The sequence below is a fragment of the Eretmochelys imbricata genome, chromosome 1 (assembly GCF_965152235.1).
Source record: "Eretmochelys imbricata isolate rEreImb1 chromosome 1, rEreImb1.hap1, whole genome shotgun sequence".
Lineage (NCBI taxonomy): Eukaryota > Metazoa > Chordata > Testudines > Cheloniidae > Eretmochelys > Eretmochelys imbricata.
In genome coordinates this window covers 37,880,672-37,906,277 of record NC_135572.1, presented here as the reverse complement: position 1 = coordinate 37,906,277, position 25,606 = coordinate 37,880,672, and the positions used below count along the sequence as shown (strand labels likewise).

Sequence of the window (25,606 nt, the reverse complement as noted above, 5' to 3'; positions counted from 1 at the left end):
TAGATCGGTGAGGCATGACTTCCTTTCTCAAAAAGGGCATATTGGCTCTTCCCCAACAAAATGTGTTTATCTATGTTTCTGATAATTTTGTTCTTTACTATAGTTTCAACCAACTTGCCTGGGACGGAAGTTAGGCTCACTGGCTTGTCATGGCCAGGATCACCTCTGGATCCCTTTTTAAAAATCATCTTTACTTTAAGTATCGGAGGGGTAGCCATGTTAGTCTGTATCCACAAAAACAACGAGGAGTCTGGTGGCACCCTAAAGACTAACAGATTTATTTGGGCATAAGCTTTCGTGGGTAAAAAACCCCATCTGAAGAAGTGGGTTTTTTACCCACGAAAGCTTATGCCCAAATAAATCTGTTAGTCTTTAGGGTGCCACCAGACTCCTTGTTACCTTTACATTAGCAACCTTCCAGTTATTTGGTACAGAGGCTTATTTCAGTGATTGATTACATACTACAGTTAGTAGTTCTGTATTTCATATTTGAGTTTCTTCAGAACTCTTGGATGAATACCATCTGATCCTGGTGATGATTACTGTTTAATTTATCAATTTATTGATAAATCTCTTCTATTGACACCTCAGTGTGGGACAGTTCCTGAGATTTGTCATCCAAAAAGAATAGCTCTGATGGGATATCTCCCCCGCATTCTCTGCACTGAAGACTGATGCAAAGAATTCATTTGGCTTCTCTGTCATTGCCTTGTTTTTCTTGACTGCTCCTTTACCACCTTGATCGTTTAGTGTCCTACTGCCTCTCTGGGTGGCTTCATGCTTCTGATGTATTTAAAAAAAACCCAAAACTGTTATTTTTTTGCATCCTTTGCATAACATACTTCTTCCAGAGCTGCTTCTTTACTGCTTTTTATTTTAATTTTAATAAGTTGACAAGAGCAACCAAAAAACGCTCACTATTGGATCATGGGGGTTTTACCAAGAAAATCTAATGCCTGCTGTTAGTGGTTAGAATTATAGAGAAATATTATACCAGATCTGTCTTGGGATTCTTGGACAGACATAGGCACAGATAGAATTCTGTCAGTTATTTAAGGATATGTAAGTGGGAGCAATTCCCAAAGTGTTGAGACCTTCATTTATTTCCTGTCAACTTCTTTAGTGCTAAGAAGAAGTGATGTAGTGGAATGTTTAGGTCTTGTTTATCAAACTGTAATTTTGAAAGTACACTCATCTGAACTGCAAAAGGAGGTCTTACAGAGATTATTCTTTGGAAGAAAATATTGAAGAAAATGATGTCCAGTACTACTGTATATAGAAAAGACACACATTTCCTCAAAACATTCATAATTATTTTCTGCTTACAATTGTAGTTGATTCTTCACCTGGCTATTTTTCTTGAATTAGTATTTTTTAAAAAAATATCGAAAGTTACACCGCCCTGTCAAACTTTTTGTTTTAAAGTTCCAGCACAAGGTTTCTTAACGAGATTGTCATTTGGGTATGTTTAAACGGATTACGTTTCTGTGTGGATCATACAAAATAATTAAAAAGTTGTAACAGCAACTGTTAGACAAAGTGGATTTTTGTGCATCAGTTGAAAATTGTTTTCTATAGTCTAGACTTTCTGAAAGAGAGCTGAACCCCTACTGGAAAGATGGTGGAACAGGTTTACCACCAGAAGAGGGTGAAGCAACTTCAGTTAAAAAAGGTAAAAAAGTAATTTTTAGTAAGAAAAGCTGTGTGTGTTCCCCTCAGAGACGTTCATGCTATAAAATGGTCAGCAGAGCAGAGCTCCCAGTTACTTACAGTGAAGACAAATGAAGTAAAACTTGTTTCAGTAGCAAATATTGGGTTAAAACCATAATACATTGTTTCGCAGAATATTTCTTGACTGATTTTATAATCTTGAGTGGTTTGACCTTCAGTTTCTACACAGATTTTCTCTCATTTGAACTAATTAAAGGAAAGAATGATTCCACCAGGACATGATAAATTGTTGTCATCTCATTTGATTCCTTTCATTCCATTACACAAATTACAGTTTTAAAATATTCAACTACAGAGATCTGTGAGTCACATTTAAATGAAATACATTAAGAATGCAGTTTGTGAAAAACATTATTTCTGTAACCTTTTCACTTCAGTTCTTACCCTTGAGTTATCCTATCTATTTCCAGCAAGTGCACTTACGAAATATGTCACATAACATTTATAAAATATTAAGAAGGACTCTCATATGCTGGGTGGTAGGGAGTAGTAAGGGGCCCCTGTTGGGAATCCATACCCACTTATTCGGTGGACAATTTGTATGGACTATAGGCTTCCAGAGGTCTCCCTCACGCCAGCGATCACATAGACAGGAACACCCATGGCCTGGCTCGAAGAGCCACCTTTTCTCCCTAGGAGGTGAAGAGCAGCAGAGTCCTTCAGGATCTTGGGAACCCTACTAATATCCCCAGCAAAAGAATCTAGTTACTAATTTAGTTTTGAAGGAAAGGGGGTTTTGACTTGCATGTGAGGGAGGTGACAGAGAGTGGACTCAAGAAAGGGCATGTCTATGTGCTGCTCCTTCCTGCAAAACACCCATTATATGTTGAAATAATAAAATGGAGAAGATTACAGAAAATTAGTTGTACCATCAATATACGCACAATGTTAAACTAAATAACTATGTAAATCTTCTTATTGTTTGTTTTCCTTTTTCTCCCCCACTGTAGGTTGCTCTTCCTCATGTATCATGTCTAAAATTAGGTTGTAAGATCCCCACATCAGGGACCATGTATTTTATTTCCATGCCTTATCCCTTGTACGTGTTATGATGCTGTATAAAAAATACATCTCTCTCCCAGGAACACCTGCTCCATGAGATGCACTCTCTGTTCGTCCTTCCCCCTCAAATGTGACCCTTGCAGGCAATGCAGACTCATCACCCTTCCACACCTCATCAGTGAAACATCTTGCCAGTGGGGCCTGCAGCCATATGCACATTATGTATGGGGCTTACTATTGGCAATGGCTAGGAGCAGCGATGCTGGATGCTGACTGCCCCTTCACATTTGGCTCCAGGCCTTCTATGCCAGGTTGCACGGCAGCAGGGCCAAAATTGAGCAAGTGGCATTGCAACCTGGTGCACAGAGGTCGTAGTGCCCCAAGTTCTTGCTTAAGTGGGCAGTGGGATAGCCAGTGCTGCTGCTCCTTGCCATTGCTGTGGAGATGGCTGTTGCACCAGGGCTCTCCTGCAAAGAGCCTGCCTGGCCTTGACTTGCTTCTAGCAGCCTGTTTCCCACCTCGGGGATGGGAAGTGATGCTGCACCTGGGTGGGCCAGGCTGGACGGCAGCAGCTTAGTGTCACACAGACTTGGCAGCCGAGGCACAGGGGCCAGTGGATGCAGTGGGGAGAGCTCCACAAAGACTGATGGTGTGTACCAAGTCAAAAATTTCTGCGGGTGCCCCTGCACCTTCCCACCAGGCACCCTCAACCACTACATTTTGTAATCTCAACTCTGAGACACTCATCTGGCTCAAAGGGTATGTCTACATGGGGATAAAAAAACGCAGTTGGTTGGGTTAGCTGGCTTTGTCTCACAGAGCTTGGGCTCTGGGGCTGAAAAATTGCTGTGTATATGTTTGAGCTTGGGCTGGAGCACGAGTTCTGAGACCCTGCAAGAGTGGAGGGTCCCAGGGCTCAGGCTGGAGCCTGAGCTCTGGGACCCTCTGAGGGATCCTATGTTTGGGCACCAGCCTGAGCGCCAACATCTACACATCAATTTGTAGCCCTGCAGCTCAAGCTCCATGAGTCTGAGTCAGCTGACCTGAGTCAGCTGCGGCCATGCCATACTCCCATGTACCCCCATTTGGTTCTGCTTGTTCTGGTAGAGAAACCAACAAACTACTTGTCAAGAAACTGACCATCTTTGAATTCAACTAAAGTAAATTTCTAAGAAGAAATATTTGGTGTGAAAGACTAGAAGATTTAAATCTGTTCTATGTATTCAGGATAGGAAGAAAGACAATATTTTATTACAGTATTTTCAGTTGGGGCAAGAACATGAAGGTAGACAGCTAGATGTACTCCATGTCAGCATACAAAATAGGTCTGTCTGAGGTAATTTAAGTTTCTGTGCTGCATGTAGCGTATACAATAAGTATTGGGTAATAAAAGCTAATCCTAAAATACAAAAATATCACATCTAATTCTTTTGTTCCTTTAGTTAAAATGGTGGAAGACGGTGGATTAAGTTGGTTAAAGAAATCCTATCAAAGGATGAAGGAGCAGGCTGAGAGAGAGAAACGAAATTTTGAGGAAATTGTAGCTGAAAGATATGGGGTAAGCATCTTAAGAGGAAAAGTATTCTCCTTGTTTACAGTTTTTAAGCTTTTGGAAAAGGTCAAACCCCTGTAAAGGCAGAAGTATTTAATGTATAGCTTAAGACATGATCAAGCTCTGTTGTTCTTGAAACTTCCATCAGGTGATGAAGGCGTTAATACTGTCAGACTTCATAGAATATCAGGGTTGGAAGGGACCTCAGGAGGTCATCTAGTCCAACCCCCTGCTCAAAGCAGGACTGATCCCCGACTAAATCAGACTTGGATTTGCATGATTTTGCATCCTACCTTTTTTCACTGTGGGGTACTAGACTGTAGTTAAAATATTTCTTTCACTTCACCCAGGTTCTTATATGGTCCCTATTATGATGTATCTGAGCACCTTCCAAAATTATCTGTATTTGCAGGGATATTTCTTTCAGACACGTGTCCACGTGTGCACACAAGAAGTTCGGCGATGTCTGTGGTATGAGCAAGGGTTATGATCCCCAGTTTGAGGGGACACATTTGTGCTAGTGCTCATTGAGCTAATGTGCTGAAGAGAGTAGCATAGCTGGGGGAGGATGGGCAGCAGTGAGCAGCAGCACAGGGTTGCCGCGCTGTGTGTGTACACCCCATGCGGGTTTGTACTCTGCACTTCTAGCCCACCCAGCTGTTCACTGTTGCCCATGCTACCTTGGCTTCACTACTAATTTTAGGGTGCTAGCTCCATGAGAGCTAGAGCAAGTTTGTCCACACGAGCTGGGAATCCCACCCTGAGCTCCAAGTATAGACATATCCTTTGTGATGGTGTTATCCGTGTAACAAGTTGGAGAGTTACGTGAGAAATTAATTTTATCATGCATCCGTTGGCCACTTTACCTGCAATCCGTCTCTACCAAGAGTGCTTCTCACTTGCTAAACCTCTGAGTAGTTTTCAAAAGCTAACCTTAAGAAAACAAACTGCCATAAAAACATATACCTCTCAACCCCACCCCGCAAAACATGGTGAAATTATTATTCAGAATTATTGGTGAAAGGTGCAGGATATATGGTATTCAATCGTATACCAAGAATATTTTAAGGGGACAAATGCTGAGTCTTCTTTATTTGAGTTTGTTAGCACTGCTCACTGACATTCTGGAAGATGCTGGGATGGCTTCTTACTACAACCAGAAAATAGGACTCCTGTCCTCCTTGGCTTGTGAATGCCAGTGAAGTAATACTGGGGGCAGCAAGTGGATGAGATTGTTTCCCTAAATGAGGCAAGGTGCCAGTGATTCTTCAGGAAAGCTACCGTGGGGTCCCTACTGAAAACAGTTGATGCTGCATGTCATGCAGCCTGCCAACTGCTATGCCGTTCTGCAATACCTCTTTTTTTAAAAAAACCAAAAAGAGGTAATTCAGAAGTTTGTGACAGGATAAGCATACAGTTTCTTAAATTTCCTTGAGCCTGATCAGTCCGACTTTAGGCCTGAATATTGGGTAGAAACTTTACTGGTTGTGTAAATCATTGATTTCCTTCTAGTGACGGTTAAAAGTTAAATATCCATGCTGATTAGTTTTAGAAATGTCCCCTGTGATATTACCACCACTGCATGACTTATGTGGACATCCCAAATTTAGACCACTAAAACTTACACCATATAACACTATCATCTATTCTCTCTCTCATGCTTGTTGTTAATGTGAACATCATTTTAAAAATAATGCCATTATTTTTCCTTCTGTCTTGTAGTCAGTGGAAATATTTCAGTCAAGATGGGAAGAAGCTGAAGAAGCTGCATCGAAACAGGAAAATGAATATAGAAAAGGAAGATGGAGGAAATTTAACTATTCAAAGATTGAGCAAAAAGATAGAGAGCACCACATGGAGAAAGAAACACCCGATGAAGGTGACAGAATCAAGGGTATGTGTGAAGGACATTCTAGAGGTAGGCATAATAAGGTATATCCACTGGAAGAAAGAGGTTATAGAAAAGACACATCAAGAGAAGAACAAGAATATAGACAATGTAGCACAGACTCTGAGTTTAGAGACAACTGTTACAAAGTAGCAAAACATTCTGATGCAAAAGAAAGTCAGGAGACTGTTTCCTCTCTAAGCAATTTGAAATATAAATTTTTGAAACCTTCTGAGGACGATTTCTCATCTGTTAGTAAAGACTGCAAGCTACAGCAATCCTCATTAAAACTACCATCTTGTAGCTCTTTGAGCAGCAATTTCCAAAAACCTGGTAAGGAAAGTGACGAAAAAACACCGTGGAGCAGAACACACATAAAAGATGAAAATGAGAAACCAACATTAGATCAAAAGCCATTGAAAATGGAAAAAACTACTTATGAGGGAGCTCCAAAGGCTGAAAGAGAGAAGACGCAGGAAGAGAACCTTGGAAACATCCCCAAGAAGAAAGTGCTATTGCCAGACAGCGAAGCATCATGTTCTGGGTATCTTATGATTTATTTTGCTAGATGTCATATATATTTTCAAGTCAGTTTGTAGGAGGTATCTGTCTGCTGCCATACCTCACTGGGCTGGGATCTTATCAGATCTCCAAACATGTTTGAGCCTGATTAGTTCTTGAATGGAAAACCCAGACCTATAGAAAATGATTTAGTAGATGTGACATTCTGAGTCCGTGATAAACTAAACCAGCATGGTAGCCGAGGACCCTGTCGGGCTCAGTGGTGTAGTCTTTTTGGAAAGACTTTAAGCATATCTTATCTCTGATAGACATTTAAGACCACTTGCCCGTGAGTAGGGATGCAACCATTAGTAACCTGGCAAAATTAAAAATTCAGTAGCTTCATTCGGCCAACCTTCATTTCTAGTGCGGTTTCCTTCGGCTGCCAACCCTGTGCTACCCTGTGTGACCACAACCATTGTAAAGTGTTGCTGCATACTGAACTACTAAAAGAACTACTTCACTCAACATTGAAGTGCAGCCATATCCAGGGTTGGAGAAATGAAATGTATATTTATGTAAATATGGTTTATTAAGTCTCTCTGGGATCTTTTGAGGTGAAAAGGCACGATGTGTAAATTTGAAGTTGGTGACATTACTGTTTTCTTCAGAAAATTTTGGAGGGCTGAGAACACTTATGCAGCTTTTAAAAATACATTTCACCATAGTTATGTAGCATTTTACCTTTTTAAGTACATTAAAGTGGCACTTTTTCTGTAGAATATAGTGTTTTAATCTTGGAATTTAACTTTCTTCTTGACTCTTTGGTATTTGGGAGTCATTGCTTTCAAAGCTAAAGTAGGTTTCAGAGTAGCAGCCATGTTAGTCTGTATCTGCAAAAAGAGAAGGAGAACTTGTGGCACCTTAGAGACTAACCAATTTATTTGAGCATAAGCTTTCGTGAGCTACAGCTCACTTCATCGGATGCATGCAGTGGAAAAAAAGCTAAAGTAGGCAATGTAGGAAATACCTATTTTGATTTGACATGTATGATTTTTTCAGTCATATTGCCCATGACAGTAGATTACTTTACCCTTCCTTTGAACATTGGTGTACAGTAAAGTCTGCTTCCTACTATTGAGAGAGGCTGTGGAATAATATTTCATCTGCAACTTAAACAAGTAGAACCTACTTGTAAGTAAGTGTCTGGGCATGCTGAATGGCAAAATAACTGGGGAAAACTAAGGTAACAATATAGCATGGATAGATTTGGTAGATTAAAGAGATGAGGTCATATGTTAAAGTAATAGGTTTTATTCTGATGTAAATGACAGAGAAAGCATCAGTCTGAATGTATATTTTCAGGGGGGTTAAAAAGAGACTACAAAGCAAAGTGTAATAAGAATTACTGTTCTTCTGTCTGTGTTGATATAATGAAGGAAAATAGAGTAATTGTGGAAAGAAGTTAGAAAAATCATTGGACTTTTATGCAGGTCCTGGCCACCCATCCTTTATGTTATCACCAAGACCCCAATCCTGCGAATGCTTATGCACATGTTTAAGTTTACTACTGTGAGTAGCAAGTTCTATTCAAGTACTGGGACTATTCTCAGTAGTAAAGTTGAGCATGTGCATAAGTGTTTGTAGGATCAGGGCCCAAATGAGATCTAAGTTTGAAGAATTTGATAAATGTAGGAAAAGTGGGCAAGCAACGAAGTGTTCAGCAACAAGAACACGTGAGGAGGCTGATAAGAGACCAGTTGGAAAGAGGAATTCATGAAAATAGTTATTTCTTTAGGTATGTCTACAGTTATGATGGTGTGTAGAGTACAGGCACTGCCCACCCAGGTAGCACAGGTATAAATAGCGGTGTAGATGGTAAGGCACTGCTTAGGCAAGTAGAGTGCTCGACGCTCCTGAACTCTTTGGGTATATACCCTACATACATACATATATATATAAATATACCCTCTCACACGCCCAAGCAGTGCCTCCCATATTTACAATGCTATTATTAGCAGTGTAGTGTCCCATTATCTCCTCTTTGCTAGAGCTTTCCCCCCTGCCATCCCACTGCTGGAGCCTTTCACTGCAGTGTGTAGCTACATGCCACAGTGACAAGTGTGGACACAACCTGTCTTTCACTGTGGTGCATAGCTACGTGAATACTGCCTGCATTCTGCACACCACCGTAAGTGAAGACATAGCCTTTGTTTCCCATATATTATGTTGTTTAAGTTACTGATGAACAGGTCTTATGGGCAGATTATAAATTAGGTTTTGGTGATGAACAGTTGGGTTTTAACATCAAGGAGGAGTTTCTTATATCAGTATTCAGTCTTTTCAGTTACAAAAACAGACAAGCAGAGTTCGACAGTTACCTTGCACTTTGTGGGTAGGTGGAGGTCTCCCAAACAACAGGCACCGAGAGTGTCTGTCACTAACTGGGATTGATGGAGGAAAGCAGTAGATGTGATATATCTTGATTTTTAGTAAGGATTTTAACACAGTCCCACAGGACATTCTCATAAGTGACATAGAGAAATGTGGATGAGATGAAATTCGTATAAGGTGGGTGTACGATTGATTGACAGACTATACTCAAAAATAGTTATCAATGATTTGCTGTCAGACTGGGAGGGAGTATATAAGGGTCAGTCCCAACTTCAATACCATTCAGTATTTTCATTAATGACTTGGACAATGGAGTGAAGAGTATGCTTATAAAGTTCACAAATGGACACCAATCTGGTGGAGGGGATGCATGCACTTTGAAGGATAGCATTAGACTTCAAAATGACCTCACTAAATTAGAGAATTGATCTGAAATTAGCAAGTTGAAATTCATTAAAGACAAGTGCAAAGTACTGCACGTAAGAAGGAAAAATCAAATACACAACTACAAAATGGGGAATAACTGGCTAAGCACCAGTACATCTGAAAAGGATTTGGGGGTTATAGTGGATCACACTGAATATGAATCACAATGTGACGCAGTTGCAAAAAAGGCTAATATCACCCTTGGGTGTGTTAACTGGAGTGTCATATGTAAGACACAGCAGGTAATTGTTCCACTCTTCTTGGCGCTGGTGAGGGCTCAGCTGGAGTACTGTGACCAAATGAGAGCCACACTTCTGGACAGATGGAGATGAATTGGAGAGAGTCCAGAGGAGAACTACAAAAATGATAAAAGGTTTAGAAAACCTGACCTCTGAAGAAAGGTTAATAAAATGGGGTCTGTATAGTCTTGAGAGAAGAAGATGGAGAGGGGGACCTGATGAATCGTCACATATATTAATGGCTGTTAGAAAGAGAATGGTGGTCACTTGTTCTCCATATCCACTGAAGGTAGGACAAGAAGTAATGGGCTTAATCGCAACAAGAAAGATTTAGGTTAGATATTAGGAATAACTTTATAAGGATTAATAGGATTACAAAGGAGATTGTGGAATCACCACTTTGGAGGTTTTTAAGAACAGATTGGACAAACACCTGTCAGGGATGGTCTAGGTTTACTTGGTCCTGCTGCAGTAAAGGGGGCTGGAATTGATGACTTATCGAGGTCCCTTTCCACTCTACATTTCTGTGATTCTACTACACCTGTCTATGAAAACAGCCTTCCTGGTGGCCAACACTTCTGTTTGAAGTATGGAGAAATGGGGGCTGTGGTGGCAAACCCTCCCTTTCACAGTGTTCTTCAGAGACAAAGTTACATTACATCCACAACCTTGATTTCTACCTAAAGTTTCTTGTAAATTCCATATTAACCAGGTTATTCATTTCCCGGTTTTGTTTCTGAAGCCACACCAGTCCAGGGAGGGAGCCGCCTTAGATTTTTTGGATATCAGAAGGATACTGGCTTTCTACTTAGACAGAACCAATCATTTCAGGGAAGTCTTCTAGACTTTGTGTCAATTGCTGACAGATCCAGAGAATCTGCAATTTCATCAAAAGACTTTGAAAATAGATTTCTGTGCATATTATCTCTTGTTATGATGCCAACATTCATCTCTTTCTAGAGTGATAACCAATTCTACAAGGTCCCAATCTACTTTTATGGCCCTGTTGAAAGATGTCCCAGTTGCTGAAATTTTCAGAGCCACAACCTAGTCCTCAGTACATACCTTTTCCAAATATTATGCTCTGATTAGAGCAGATGCTGCAGTTGGCAGTGCAGTCTTGTCTTCAGTGTACTATTTGACTCTGAGGCTCCCACCTCCATCAAGGGATACTGCTTGGGAGTCACCCTGAAATAGAGCAGCATTGTTCATGTGGTGCAGTAACTAAACTTCTTCCAGATCTGTCCCCTTATGGCTGCTCCGCTACTTTCCCCTCCTTTCCCCCTTTCTCACTGCTTCAGAGTCTTGTGTCTCGGGACTTTGCAGTAGAGAAGGAACTGGGGGCAGTTCACCTGTGCAGCTACATATGTCCTTGGAATGGGCCAAGTGGGGGACTGGAGTGCATGCTGGAGCTGAATGAACGCTGTCACCAAAAATCACCTATGAAAAGTGCCTGGGTGGTGGTGTTCGCTCAATTCTGAATGCCTCATACTGACAATGTACTTGCTAATTTTCTCTCTTCCAACAAATACAGAGTTTCTTTAGCTTTTAAATCAGAGTTTTGGACAATTATGACAAGAGTTAATTAAAAGCTCAAGGTTGCATGCCTAGTAATACCTGGCTGATTGGATGCCCAAGGGATCTCCTCAGAGGAAATGTCCATCCAGATAGGACGCTCTTTGCTGAAAATCACGCTTAATAATGGGACTAAAATATATGTGCGTTGGAGTTTAATTTGAGACAAGCTGAGAGAAAAATACTGTTGAGCTGAAAAAGTGCAGATAATGATTCAAGCAATAACATCACAGAGAGCATGTACCAAGTAATAACTGTCTCTTACTCTGACTAATGTAATTCCCCTACTGTTTGTTTTAATTGCTTTACAATATGTAGGTTTAGGGGAAATGAGAAGCAAGAGCTCCAGAACCTTTAATTTCTCTGTTTATTTCCTTTTTATAAGGAGTTAAACTGTTGACATTGCCTCTCTTTGAGCCAGATTCTATTTCCATTGAAGTAATGGATGTTGGATTGGGCCCCTGAAATGCAGGCAGAAATGGTTTGAAAAATTTCCCCAGGTTAGCACTGTGATATCTCAGACTAAAATGTGAGACCTGTTTAAAGGTCTTCCATTTTGAAAGTCTCACAGGATTTAATCATGCACATTATGTTCATGACGTTAAGCAGCATATTCTTTCTCTGTTATGACAGCATGTCTTTAATTTTTTTAATAGTTTGGTTGCTTTCATTCTCGTAGCATTCAGTAATGCTTTTGAAATGACTTCTCAGTTATGTAATGTTATAGGAAGTACTGTGGCAAGTGAAGTAGGATTATGCTCAGGTTTTTTACACATGTAGATAGAGCAATATAAACATTTTCTGTAGAATTATAATCCTGTCTCATGTTACATATTTAAGAAAAGTTAAATGCAACAATAAATACTGTTATACCAATAAATTAAAAACCAGCAGGATCTTATTAAAGGGAAAAAGGCAAAATACCACATTCATTGTAAATACAGAAAGAATCATAGTAAGCAGTTAGTTATAGCTATAACATTCCATTCAATCTCATATTTATTCACACATTCATTCATACGAATACACACACACAGGTTCTGCAAGGTTGTTATCATAGTTACCAGCCTTATAGTTGCTCATTCCAAGCCACTGCCAGGTGGCCTGGACATGAGGAGGGAGCAGGGCCTTGTCAGATGCTCATCTGATGCTCCTGGAAGTTGGTTTGCAGAATCAGACCCCAAAGTTCTCACTTTTTAGAGTCTATTTTTATAGGAATTTCTTCCTATGCCAGTCTACGGGAATTGCTTCATCATGCTGTTGCTGAATCAATCAGCAGATAGCACATTCCTGATGGCTCCATGCTGCTAGATGTTATCTTGTTCTTTGGTTCTCCCATTCTTGAGGCTGTTGGGTAGATTCCAGTCTGCCCTCCGGGGGGCTGGGGGGGGTCGGTCCTCTGGTTATTTCCACTTGACGCCTTCTTCAGCCGATGGACACTGGATTCTTAGGCTGGCACCTCCCTGATCATTCATTTATTATCCACACCAAGCATCCATCCACATACATCCTCTATCTCAATTTTAATCACAATTGTTAATACAACAAAAGGGCGGGGAGTCTCTGGGTGCTGTTTCTGTTGTTAGAGTATTGCTTTGGGTCTCTCTCTCTCTGAATTGCTTTGAGAACAAACTCTGTCTTAGAATGTACTAACGCAATTAGCAGCTTGCAAGTTTCACACATAGAGGGAGAGAAACAGTACCAAAAACCAAGAGACCTCTTAATTAATAATACCCTGGAATTTAAACTATGGGGAATCAAACTCATTTGTGATTTTAATACAGAACTTCTTTATTATGATCCAACAACCACACACCAAAATTCACCGTACAGCAGTGGCATTAGCTATACTTAAATGATCAAGAAATGTTGATTCTTGTTTAGAGTTTATAAAATACTTTAACTTTCTAACAAATAGGTCCCCAGTATGAACAGACATGGCTAGAAGCACTGTGACTGTGTCAGAGCAAGATTATGTTTTGAGGCAGAGTTTGAAAGAGGGTTATAATCTCCAGATCTTGATGCCATTTCCAGGATATCCTTCTCTCATTTAAGTGGACAGTACTGCTTGTGACTGGGTCCCCAGAGTGCAACCTTGATTGTGGAACCACTGAGCCCTTCAAACCACCAGCCTGGGCTGCCTCTCACACTGTGATGCTGATGTCAGGTTACAAACCGCTGATAGGTTTCAGAGTAACAGCTGTGTTAGTCTGTATTCGCAAAAAGAAAAGGAGTACTTGTGGCACCTTAGAGACTAACCAATTTATTTGAGCATAAGCTTTCGTGAGCTACAGCTCACTTCATCGGATGCATACTGTGGAAACTGCAGAAGACATTATATACAGGTCTCTGTGTATATAATGTCTTCTGCAGTTTCCATAGTATGCATCCGATGAAGTGAGCTGTAGCTCACGAAAGCTTATGCTCAAATAAATTGGTTAGTCTCTAAGGTGCCACAAGTACTCCTTTTCTAACTACAGAAAGAGATTTTAAGCGATAGTATGTACTAGGCATAGAGATGAGAATTGGTTACTTAGAAACAAAAATAAACATGCAGTTTAAGTTCTACAAACTAAGCCGGATTTGAATCAAGCAGTGTCTCACCCTGACAGATGGTACAAGTAGGTTACAGATCCTCAGTGCACAGACTGGACCGGACCACCCTTCCCCAGTTCAAAGTCTTTGTCCTCCAGGTGTTGGAGGGGGGGGGGATGGAGGGAGAAGGCCAATTTATGATGTCTCTTCCCTTCTTTTATATTTTCTACTACCTTGCTGGAAAGATTTTTGCTGTGACGTGGGGATCAGGCAGTCCCTATTGGTGAAGCAGTCTCCATTGTATACATGCTCTCTATGAGAAGTCTCTGGGATGGCCATTGGAAGAGTGGATTCCCTTTAATGAGCTGTCAGTACATCTTGCTGATCCTTTGCAATTGAAAGGTTGGCTGTGGGCATCTCCCAGCCTCACACCATATTTCAGTAACATATAGCAATGCTTCATAACTTCACATACAATGATAGTACATAAATCCAACAGGATATTAATGTTCAACAGGTCAATATTTTCAAAATGATACCTCATAAGGTATACTTTATACAAAATGACAAAACTTTGTACAAAAATATCGTACTCATATCACCGTGTTGAATATGGGGGTTTCCAGGGTGCTACTTTGAGGTACAGAGGGTCACACTGCCATAACAAGGTTGTCCTGGGTGAGCCTCAAAATGGAATGTGTCTTCCAACAGCTAAAAACAGAGCTGAGAGCATATATTCAGTCAGCTTGGGGTGGGAAGTGCATTCTTCTCTCAATAGGAACTGTTTTACTGGCTAGATATACATCTTATAGGTATAAATTTCCAGCTGTATCAGGTATAAATGGACTATTTTAAGGCTAGAGTAATTTAGACATCAAATGCCATGTGTCTGGATGGAAGAGATATTTTCATACATTTTCAGCCAATTTGGTTCTCTGTGGCCTTAGTTACGTAACTGGGAAATGATTCTAGCTGTCCAGCAATATTTGGTTTTCAGTAGCTGAGCAGTGGAAGAGCAATGAATTGTTTTGCTGAATGCAATCTAAGTTTGTTTTTAAGTCTTCCTAAGGGTTATAAATTAATTTATCTTCTGGAGATGTCTGTTTAGGATAGTTACCAGCTAGCCTGCATTTTTAAAAATTATTATTAGCACTTTCAATCTTTAAATCACAATATGACCACTAATTATTCCTACCACTGCCCTTTGTATTTTTAACTCCATTTTACAGATGAGAAGTTCAGTCTTGGAACAATTCTGGTGAAATACTTTGTGTAAAGCCACTTGGTAAATCAATGGCAGAGAGAGGGATTGGGACTCATGCATTTCTGACTCCTAGTCCAGTAGGCCATCATATCCCCCAGAATAGGAACAAAATTTCTAGGAGAGATTTTATTTACAAATGTCACCAGTTAACTTTCAGTGTGGATTCTAATATATGAACTATATTTTCATAACCAAAGGTTTTGAAACAAATATTTTCATAACCAAAGGTTGTCCTCTGAGTAGATAAATCTAAGAACAACTTAAGCTTTGGGAAATGAAGAACTACATAACTTCCAAGTGGATAAACAACTGGTAGGTTTTCTTGCTGTGGAGATGTTATGAACAGAATTATTGCTTCAGGGTTTATAAACAGACTTCTTGTTACGAGATGGAGTCCAAGGTTCAGTGCTAGAGAGGAGGAAGGGTCTTTGGCTGTTTCCAGGCAGGATGATTTGGTACTGCTTGAAGGACTAACTCTGGACCCAGCTGGTCTGTCCTGTCAGGAAGCTATACTGCATGCACAGCCCACTTTTACCTGCTATGGGTTATTTACTGCTCCCTCGAGCCAAAAAAATGTACAATACTTAGTGCCTTTCATCCTAAAAGATCCCAAAACTAAAGGAATATATAGCTTTATGCACATCATGGTTACACATCTTTTTCAAAAGGTCTTGTCTGTCCTTTAGAGAGATTTAGTGACTATAAAAGGATTTGTAGAGGGATAGTTGTGATTATGATTGTTTTAAATTTCTTTCAACACTTGAACATGTTTGCCAGTGCAATGATTGTTAATTAGGTAAATATTTTTTTGTTTCCTATGGGCTGTGAACGTTTGTGGTATTTCAACCAGACATACTTCAAAGGATGGGACTCCCCAGGCCCTTAGTGAAGAAGAGATGAACAGACTGGGAGCCAAGATTGTGAAAGCAGAACTAATGGGAAATTTGGTAAGGTTTTTGAAGATTGCTCTGATATACTGCAGATGGCATGTACTGTAGCTCATAGGGCTTGAATTGGCTTCTCCTTTTGACCAAAGCATGATGAAAAGCCATTTGATCAGGTTCAGAATTTAATGTGCAACCTTCTTCATAACTTCTCCTACAAATAGCTATACCCTGTGGTCAAGGGGGGAGGGGATTCAACCCCATAGGGGTTTGTAGAATAGGGAACATGTCAAAAATAATTTTCTCCTTATGGTGAGAGTTAGAGAATAGTGTATAGAGGTTTTCTGGTGAACAGGAGGAAGGGGAAACTTGCAATGTGCTCCTGCCAATTTCAAAATAAAGGTGGAAGACTTCCTGTGGATCATGTTATCGCCACAGAGCTCAATCAGCAGACCCTCGTAGACCATGCTGCCCTGCAGTAGTACATGAGGGCTAAGCATCAAGATTACGATTGTAACCTGTCCCTGGTGGGGTGAGCTCCCTACGAGCCTCTGAAGCTCCTAGCAGCTGCAGGTTTGGCACCACCGTCTGAACTGGAACTGCTAAAGCAGACCGAAAAGTCAGGAACATCGCTGTGTGATTTGAAAGACTCTTGATTCCAAAAAGATATGTTTATTACATAACACTATAGATACATAGTACTGGTTTATCTGATGCCTTTTAGCTAATGGTGATAAGAGAAACAGTGTCCAACTAACTTCCACTCTCTGACACACTGTGGTTTGCTGATGCTGAGAGAGGTAACAGTAACTCTCAGTTCTGGGAACACCAGTAGATTGACATATGCCCCCCAATTTTTGTGTATTATTTATTTATGTATGTATTTATTATTTGTCATGTGTATTGTGGTAGAGGCTGGAGGCGTCAGCCAGGTCAGTCTCATTGTGTTAGATTGAGGGTATGTTTTGCAAGTTATTGTGTCTTGCATAGATGCTCTTAAAGACATACTGCGAAAACCTAATGGAGAATGGTGAAAAATGTCCATTTTAGAAACAATTTAACCAGTGTGGTCCTTTATGTATTTTTTTTTTTTTGTTTCTAAGGATTTTTTCTCATGCATCTATGCTTGCTGCATGAGTCTCCCTGAAGCAATAATTCTGTTTGACATCATCTCTACAGCAACTACTGTAATTGTGAAGTCACAAATAAGATTATAACTTTGTGTGGGGAACAAGAAGTGGTTTTCAGACTTTTTTTTAATTTAGGATGCCCTCACAGATTATTTTTCACACAGATCTGTGTGTCCTATTGGTATTTCCAAAGTCAGTATTACACATTTTAAAAACTGTTTCACATGAGAAAGTGATACATTGTTAGCATGACCAGATGTCCTGATTTTATAAGGACAGTCCCAATATTTGGGGCTTTTTCTTTTATAGGCACCTGTTACCTGCCCACCCCGTCCTGATTTTTCACACTTGCTATCTGGTTACCCTATACATTATAAATTACTATTTCCAGATCTTATTTTACATCAGTATTTTGTTTTCCCCTTTGCATAATCATCAGAATAAATGTGTACGCAGCATATTTTTAAACAGAGATAGCTCTTAAAGAGACATTGCCAAGCTGAAATCTAATCAGCTTTGAAAAGAAATAAAAGCTAACTTTTAGTGAACTAAAAGTAATTTCAGATACTACATCTTTCCCCCTAAGTCTTCCTGCCAATTTGGGGGATTTTAAACTTGTATTTTTGAATATTTTTCTCTTCCCTATTGATGTTTGGAAAAACCCACACAAATGGGAGAAATTGGGTATCTGGCCCTACAGGGAAAGCAGTGAAACTGACTATACACCAAATACTACAAAATGCATAAAGTAATCAAAATTGTGGGGGACATGGGAAACCCATAATTTTTCTAATACTCTAATTTTCAGTCTTGGTAATCTTAGCTGATGCTTATAACAATACTGGGAAACATTTGGATAGAAGTATGATTTTTAAGCTGTTGGTGTGCTTTTAAGTAACAGAAGAAAATATTCTCAGTAAAAGCACTCTTGTACGTACAAATGATGTATATGTGAGTTATTTTGCAATTTTGTTTGATTTCAGTTAGTAATAGTCAGAATTGTTATGTTGCTGTTAATTTCATATTAATTATTTTAATTATTTACATTGGAATTAATTTTTATCATTGTGTGGAATCAGCAATTTAGGCCAGATTACCTTGTTTAATAATAAATGTAAATCAAATGAATTAATTTGTTACTTTTTGCTCTACTGCTCTGAATTTAGCCCATTGAGTCTAAATTGCTGTGATTTACATAATAGGAACTATGCAGTGTTGTTGTAGCCGTGTCAGTCCCAGGATATTAGAGAGACAAGGTGGGTGAGGTGATACCTTTTATTGGACCAGCTTCTGTTGGTGAGAGAGACAAACTTTCAAGTTACACAGAGCTCTTCTTTGGGTCTGCAGAAAGATACTGAGAGTGTCACAATTAAATACAGAATTGAACAGACAGTTCAGCATAAGTAGTTAGCACATATTCGAAGGGAACTATCTGTTCAATCTTGTGTTTAGCTGTGAAACTCTCAGTACCTTTCCCAGACATGAGGAAGAGCGCTGTGTAGCTCAAAAGTTTTGTCTCTCTCACCAACAGAAGTTGGTCCAATTATCTCACCCACCTTGTCTGTATAATGAGGAACAGAAGAGAAGACTATATCAGGGAAAACCACTAATGGGAGAATGCAAATAGGCCTCACTTTTCCATCTTTGGGTCACCCAGAACTCAATTAAGACTCAAGGCCCAAATTCCGAGGTGGTATGTAAGGGAGGGTAAATCTATATAGTAGAAGCAGCTGTAAGATTTGCTCCCTTAGACTTTTTGTGCAACTTATAAACTCAGGGTGTTGGAAAAGGGTGTACATTACATTAGGTTAGAATTACCTCTATCTGCTTTCCCATCTGTATAATGGCCGTTATGCTTACCAACAGATTTTATGAGCATAAATTCATTAATATTTGAACAGTGCATTTGAAAATGTAATGTGTTATGGAAGTGCTATTTTTTAAAATATGCACCATAATGCTTCAGATGCATCTGTTTTTTAAATTGTTTGGAAAAATTTCTGGTTTTGTACCTATAATAAGGAATCGTTCAAATGGCACTGGCATTACAGTTAATAGTACTTTTATATACCTGTGAGCTGGTGTGTTAAAAAATAAACAAAACATGGCTCCATGTCTAGTTGGCAGCTGGTGTCAAGTGGAGTGCCCCAGGGGTCGGTCCTGGGGCCGGTTTTGTTCAATATCTTCATAAATGATCTGGAGGATGGTATAGATTGTACTCTCAGCAAATTTGCGGATGATACTAAACTGGGAGGAGTGGTAGATACGCTGGAGGGCAGGGATAGGATACAGAGGGACCTAGACAAATTGGAGGATTGGGCCAAAAGAAATCTGATGAGGTTCAATAAGGATAAGTGCAGGGTCCTGCACTTAGGACGGAAGAATCCAATGCACCGCTACAGACTAGGGGCCGAATGGCTAGGCAGCAGTTCTGCGGAAAAGGACCTAGGGGTGACAGTGGACGAGAAGCTGGATATGAGTCAGCAGTGTGCTCTTGTTGCCAAGAAGGCCAATGGCATTTTGGGATGTATAAGTAGGGGCATAGCGAGCAGATCGAGGGACGTGATCGTTCCCCTCTATTCGACATTGGTGAGGCCTCATCTGGAGTACTGTGTCCAGTTTTGGGCCCCACACTACAAGAAGGATGTGGATAAATTGGAGAGAGTCCAGCGAAGGGCAACAAAAATGATTAGGGGTCTGGAACACATGAGTTATGAGGAGAGGCTGAGGGAACTGGGATTGTTTAGTCTGCAGAAGAGAAGAATGAGGGGGGATTTGATAGCTGCTTTCAACTACCTGAGAGGTGGCTCTAGAGAGGATGGTTCTAGACTATTCTCAGTGGTGGAAGAGGACAGGACAAGGAGTAATGGTCTCAAGTTGCAGTGGGAGAGGTTTAGGTTGGATATTAGGAAAACATTTTCGCTAGGAGGGTGGTGAAACACTGGAATGCGTTGCTTAGGGAGGTGGTGGAATCTCCTTCCTTAGAAGTTTTTAAGGTCAGGCTTGACAAAGCCCTGGCTGGGATGATTTAATTGGGTATGGGTCCTGCTTTTGAGCAGGGGGTTGGACTAGATGACCTCCTGAGGTCCCTTCCAACCCTGATATGCTATGATTCTATGATTCATGAAGAAGCAAGAGAAATGGACAGTTGGGAGATACGTTTTTGTAAATAAGAGCTAAGACAACTGAACTAATTCACTTTTATCATTTTCTTTAAAGGATTTAGCTTCAAAGCTTCAAGCCCAGCTTGAAAATGCACGTAAACTAAAAGAAAGTAGAACAGAGACTCCTGCAAGACCACCTGAAAAGGAGGTAAGGGAAAAATATTCCTCCATTGTTACGTGCCAGCACAAAAATTACAATGCAGGTAAAAAGTACCTATCGCAATGATATTTTTAAATGTTGAAATTTACAAAGGCTATCTGTAAAAGAGCCAAGACATCTAGTGAGTGCTAAAATGTCAGACTGTATAGCTGCAGGGAAAATGTCATAAACTCCTTCTGGGTGCAATTCATCCCAGTGCATCCTTCAAAGCCTGTGTGATGCCCTTTACACACACCTCATGAGGGACAAATTCCTGTTGTAATTGAATAGTACAGCTCCCAGTGATTCCATTGGGAACAGGACTTGGCTCTTACTACAGCTCTTAAGCAGTGTGTTAAACTGTTGCATGGCACCTCGATACTGGGTATTTTTTGCCCACAGTATTCAGGTTTCACTTTACTTTGCTAACATTGGTAAAATAATGGCAAAGTGTCCGTTGTGCCTTTTGTCTTCAGGTGATGCTGAGCATATTCCCATTGCAGTAGTTTACTTTTTTAAAAAAGAATATAGAGAACAAACTGCCTTCATCTGGACAGCAAGAGGTACTATTTCTAACAGGAATTTCTGGTGGTAATATAAACCACAAAATGAAGCTGGAAAGAAAATTACAGCTTTAGATTGTATGGCGCAATCTTCAGATTTACGGATCCCAGAATAGATGTAAAGTCAATATAGAGTAAATCAGATTGGACTTTGTCCGGTGAACTTGTTTGACAGGTTTGTATTTGATCTTTATAAAGCTGCTAGAAATTAAAAACTTTGAAAAGTATGCAGATAGAAAGTGAAACTAGTTAGTTTTTCAAAATGTGCTAATTATAGTTTCAAAGTATAATTCTTCTAGATCACAAGAGGCATATTTTATTTTTAGAAGCAAATATATTTTGTATATACTAACGTCATTATTTTTAAAGATGTCTGTTTTTCACGAATGACTGGGAGCAAGTATATTGTAACTAAATATAAGATAGGTAGCATAATTGTCCCTTTTAGGGTGAACTCAGAAAAAGGCATTAAAAACCCACACCAGCAACAAAACAAAGATACTGATTATTAATTTCCATTAAAAGATAAATTATTACCAATACGTATTGCAATAAGAAATGCATATTTAAGTTACTAGAGTACCTTAGAATATTGAAAAACTCTATTATATTTCTCACCAAAAAGTACTACTTTATTAAGATGATAGATAAATCATCTAAAGATATACCTTTCAAATACTAAGCATTTTAAAAATTTGCTTTGTGTCCTGCTTAATTTAATTATTAATTAGTGCCCTAGATATTTTTTCAGCTGAAGTGCATTTGTTGGTTTATGACTTCTGAAAAACTTGGTAGCATTCACTCTGATATTGCCAATTTAAAAGTACAGTTTTAAACTTTAAAAAATATCTGGAAGTTCGGAGTGTTGAAATATCTTATATATGGAAACCTGATGCTATGATTGGATGAAAAATTAGGCTATTTTTGAATGTCAGCAATTGTATTCCAAAGTCTTGTAAAAAGAAATGTATTAAGATTTAATAATTAGGAAGTATTAAAGGCATAATAAATGATTGGATGTGTGAATGTACCTGATGAAGTGAGCTGTAGCTCACGAAAGTTTATGCTCAAATAAATTTGTTAGTCTCTAAGGTGCCACAAGTATTCCTTTTCTTTTTGAAAAAAACTTGTTAGTTTTATATTCATGTGTAACTACAAATGAAAAATATTTTTTCTGTGTAACTACTCAATTCCTTTTAGGTTTATATAATAGCGTCCTTCATATGCCAAAGCATTTTACTGTAAAAGATTAGGCTTCAATGAGTCATGGAGTCTGCCTGCATAGGGCTTATTATAGTAATTGGGGCTTTTTATCCTGAGAGTTCAGAGTGGGACTATATATACTAATGCGACTGACTGCCACTATGTTCTCAGCAGTAGCTCTCACACAGACTTGCATATCAGTCTGTCTTTTATTGATGGGGAAATGTTGGCCAGCATACCAGGGTTATCCCAGCTATTATTGAAAAATGCCAGTGAATTCTCAAATTCTGATTACAAGCCCCAGCCGAGTTTTGACTGTGATGTTGGGGTGAGGTCAGAGAACCTGACAAGGATGTTACAGCTGTACCTTCTCGTGATACTCAGTGGTAGGACAGAGTACGCATAGGGAGCTAGTGATCAGGTTTAATCTCCTCTTGTAGCTATATTAAACCTGCCAGAGAAGCATGTCTGTTGAGTGCCACTATCTTAAAAGAAAAGGAGTACTTGTGGCACCTTAGAGACTAACATTTATTTGAGCATAATAAGCTTTTGTGAGCTACATCTCACTTCATCATGCATCCGAAGAAGTGAGCTGTAGCTCATGAAAGCTTATGCTCAAATAAATTTGTTAGTCTCTAAGGTGCCACAAGTACTCTTCCTTTTCTTTTGCGAATACAGACTAACACGGCTGCTATTCTGAAACCTATCTTAAAAGAATGAGGCTGGATCCAGATTCCTGGTCCTCAGACAGCATACTTTGAAGAGTCAGGAGTGTGGCCATGGGAGGCTAACCTGCTGTTCTGCACAGTGTTCAGTAATCGCTCATGCTTCACTACACTGCTGCTGGAGTTCCCTCAATACTAGTTTGGTGATGAGCAGTTTTTTTAATTGTGTATGATGAACTGATGAGACAGAGAACAATAAGGATTCTATACAAGAGGGCAGGAGTTACAGGAAAAGGCTCTTCCACCAGCATAAGATTATGTGAAGGAACAGAGATAATGACAGTGCTAAAACAACTGTAGGGAGCAGGAAAGGAATTGGAGAAATACCAACCTTCATTTTACATGTTTGGCATTTATTTCATTTGTTGTCAGCTGCTAGTTTTACATGTGTCCAAAATACAGGAAAATTTATAATTTTATTGGTTGAGATCTTAAATTGGTTTTGGCTTTTAGTGTATTGCAATAGCTTTACTTCTGTTGTTTGTTTTGAGGTTTCAGTGTTGAAATCTGAATTCTGTAATCTGGATAGGGAAGTTTGTTTATACTATTATGTTTATTTTGGGCAAGAGTAGGTGATACAGGCAGTCCTTGACTTTACGACATTTGACTTACAAAGAACGGCACTTACGACACTTCTACATTGATACCCTGATTCGACTTACGACTATAGGTTTTGAGTTTACAATGCTTGGTCCCGCAACAGAGTAGATTGCGGTTCCAAGTTCCGACTTACGATGCAATTATAAGGAACCAATTGTGTCGTAAGTCCAAAGACTGCATGTATTTTGCTTTTTCCTTTTTAAAGATGGTTACTAGAGGAGATTGGTCCATTGAAGTTGCATAGTTTTCTCAAATAACTTGCAAAAAGAAAGAGTACTTGTGGCACCTTAGAGACTAACCAATTTATTTGAGCATAAGCTTTCGTGAGCTACAGCTCACTTCATCGGATGCATTCAGTGGAAAATACAGTGAAAAATACACAGATCATGAAACAATGGGTGTTACCATACACACTGTAAGGAGAGTGATCAGGTAAGGTGAGCTATAGCCAGCAGGAGAGGGGAAAAAAAAAACCAAACAAAAAACCTTTTGTAGTGATACTCAAGGTGGGCCATTTTCAGCAGTTGACAAGAGAACGTGTGAGGAACAGTGGGGGGAAAAGTCGCAATTCTTCAACAAAAAAATTTCAAAAACAGACTCCAACGAGAGACTGCTGAATTGGAATTATTTTGGAAACTGGACACCATTAAATTAGGCTTGAATAAAGACTGGGAGTGGATGTGTCATTACACAAAGTAAAACTATTTCCCCATGTTTATTCCCCCCCCCTCCCCCCCCCCCAAACTGTTCCTCAGACGTTCTTGTCAACTGCTGGAAATGGCCCACCTTGATTATCACTACAAAAGGTTGTTTTTTTTTTTTCCCCCCTCTTGCTGGTAATAGCTCACCTTACCTGATCACTCTTGTTACAGTGTGTATGGTAACACCCATTGTTTCATGTTCTCTCTATATATAAAATCTCCCCACTGTATTTTCCACTGCATGCATCCGATGAAGTGAGCTGTAGCTCACGAAAGCTTATGCTCAAATAAATTGGTTAGTCTCTAAGGTGCCACAAGTCCTCCTTTTCTTTTTGCGGATACAGACTAACATGGCTGCTACTCTGAAACCTGTCAAATAACTTGTAAATTCTTAAATATCATGCTAGCTTTCCTAATCACACATTTGTTGTTGCTTTCCTGTAGGCAATGTTTTGGTAACACGTCATGTAAAACACTGTTTTTAAAAATAAATCTAAACCGGAAATCTGAGCGAATAAATTATTTCCGATACTGTGATTTGGAATGTGCTATTTTCAGTTTTTTCATACTTCATTGTATTGGGTTAGCTAAGAAAGGCCCTATTATTATGTTTAAGTTGTCTCAAATTTGTGTCCTGAATATTACAGAGAGAAAAGTTTTATCTTCTTAACTAAATAAATGTAATATATAGTCTGAGAGAACACAGATGAATATCTGACAATAGTAAGTTAGGGAAACTCTTCAGTAACAAGATGTTGTGAAATGTAACACCAGAGTAGAGATAGAAAATAATTGGTAGTACAAGGCAGTTTTATTAGATTTTTCTTCTATTCACACCTCTAATTATGTCAATATCTGGTATCCCTGAATGCATCACAGATTATTTTCTATGTACTGGAACTTTTAAGTCAGCATTCTGATCCCAATTTAGCTAGTTCTGAAGCATGAGGTTAGAGCATAACAACATATCAAATTTAACCCTATAGCCTCCAAAATAGACTGACTTTTGGCACTATTGATTTAAGTAGCTCTGGTGGGAAAAGGCACTTTGTATGTAGAGCACTAGAATATTGCTCTGACTCTTCGGCTCTGATTCAGCAAAATGCTTAGGTAGGCAGGTACATAATTTTAAAGCACATGAGTAGTCTTATTCACTTCAGTGGGACTATTTATGAGCTTAAACTTAGAGGACTTTATTGATTAACGTATTATATGAACTACACGGAATAAATAACCTACAATTAAAAAGAAAAGGATTACTTGTGGCACCTTAGAGACTAACCAATTTATTTGAGCATAAGCTTTCGTGAGCTACTGCTCACTTCATCAGATGCATGCAGTGGAAAATACAGTGGGGTGATTTATATACACAGAGAACATGAAACAATGG

General features: G+C 39.4%; 1 protein-coding gene across 1 annotated transcript in view; it reads left to right on the top strand.

The window, feature by feature from the left end:
* The window catches only part of CWF19L2 (CWF19 like cell cycle control factor 2), a 169,302-nt gene that overhangs the window by 39,848 nt on the left and 103,848 nt on the right, over positions 1–25,606 (top strand). Inside the window, exons 6-10 of the mRNA XM_077808705.1 lie at positions 1,579–1,672; positions 4,176–4,291; positions 6,008–6,717; positions 15,958–16,054; positions 20,341–20,433. Coding sequence (XP_077664831.1) covers positions 1,579–1,672; positions 4,176–4,291; positions 6,008–6,717; positions 15,958–16,054; positions 20,341–20,433 — 1,110 coding nt within the window. The remainder of the gene's footprint in view (positions 1–1,578; positions 1,673–4,175; positions 4,292–6,007; positions 6,718–15,957; positions 16,055–20,340; positions 20,434–25,606) is intronic.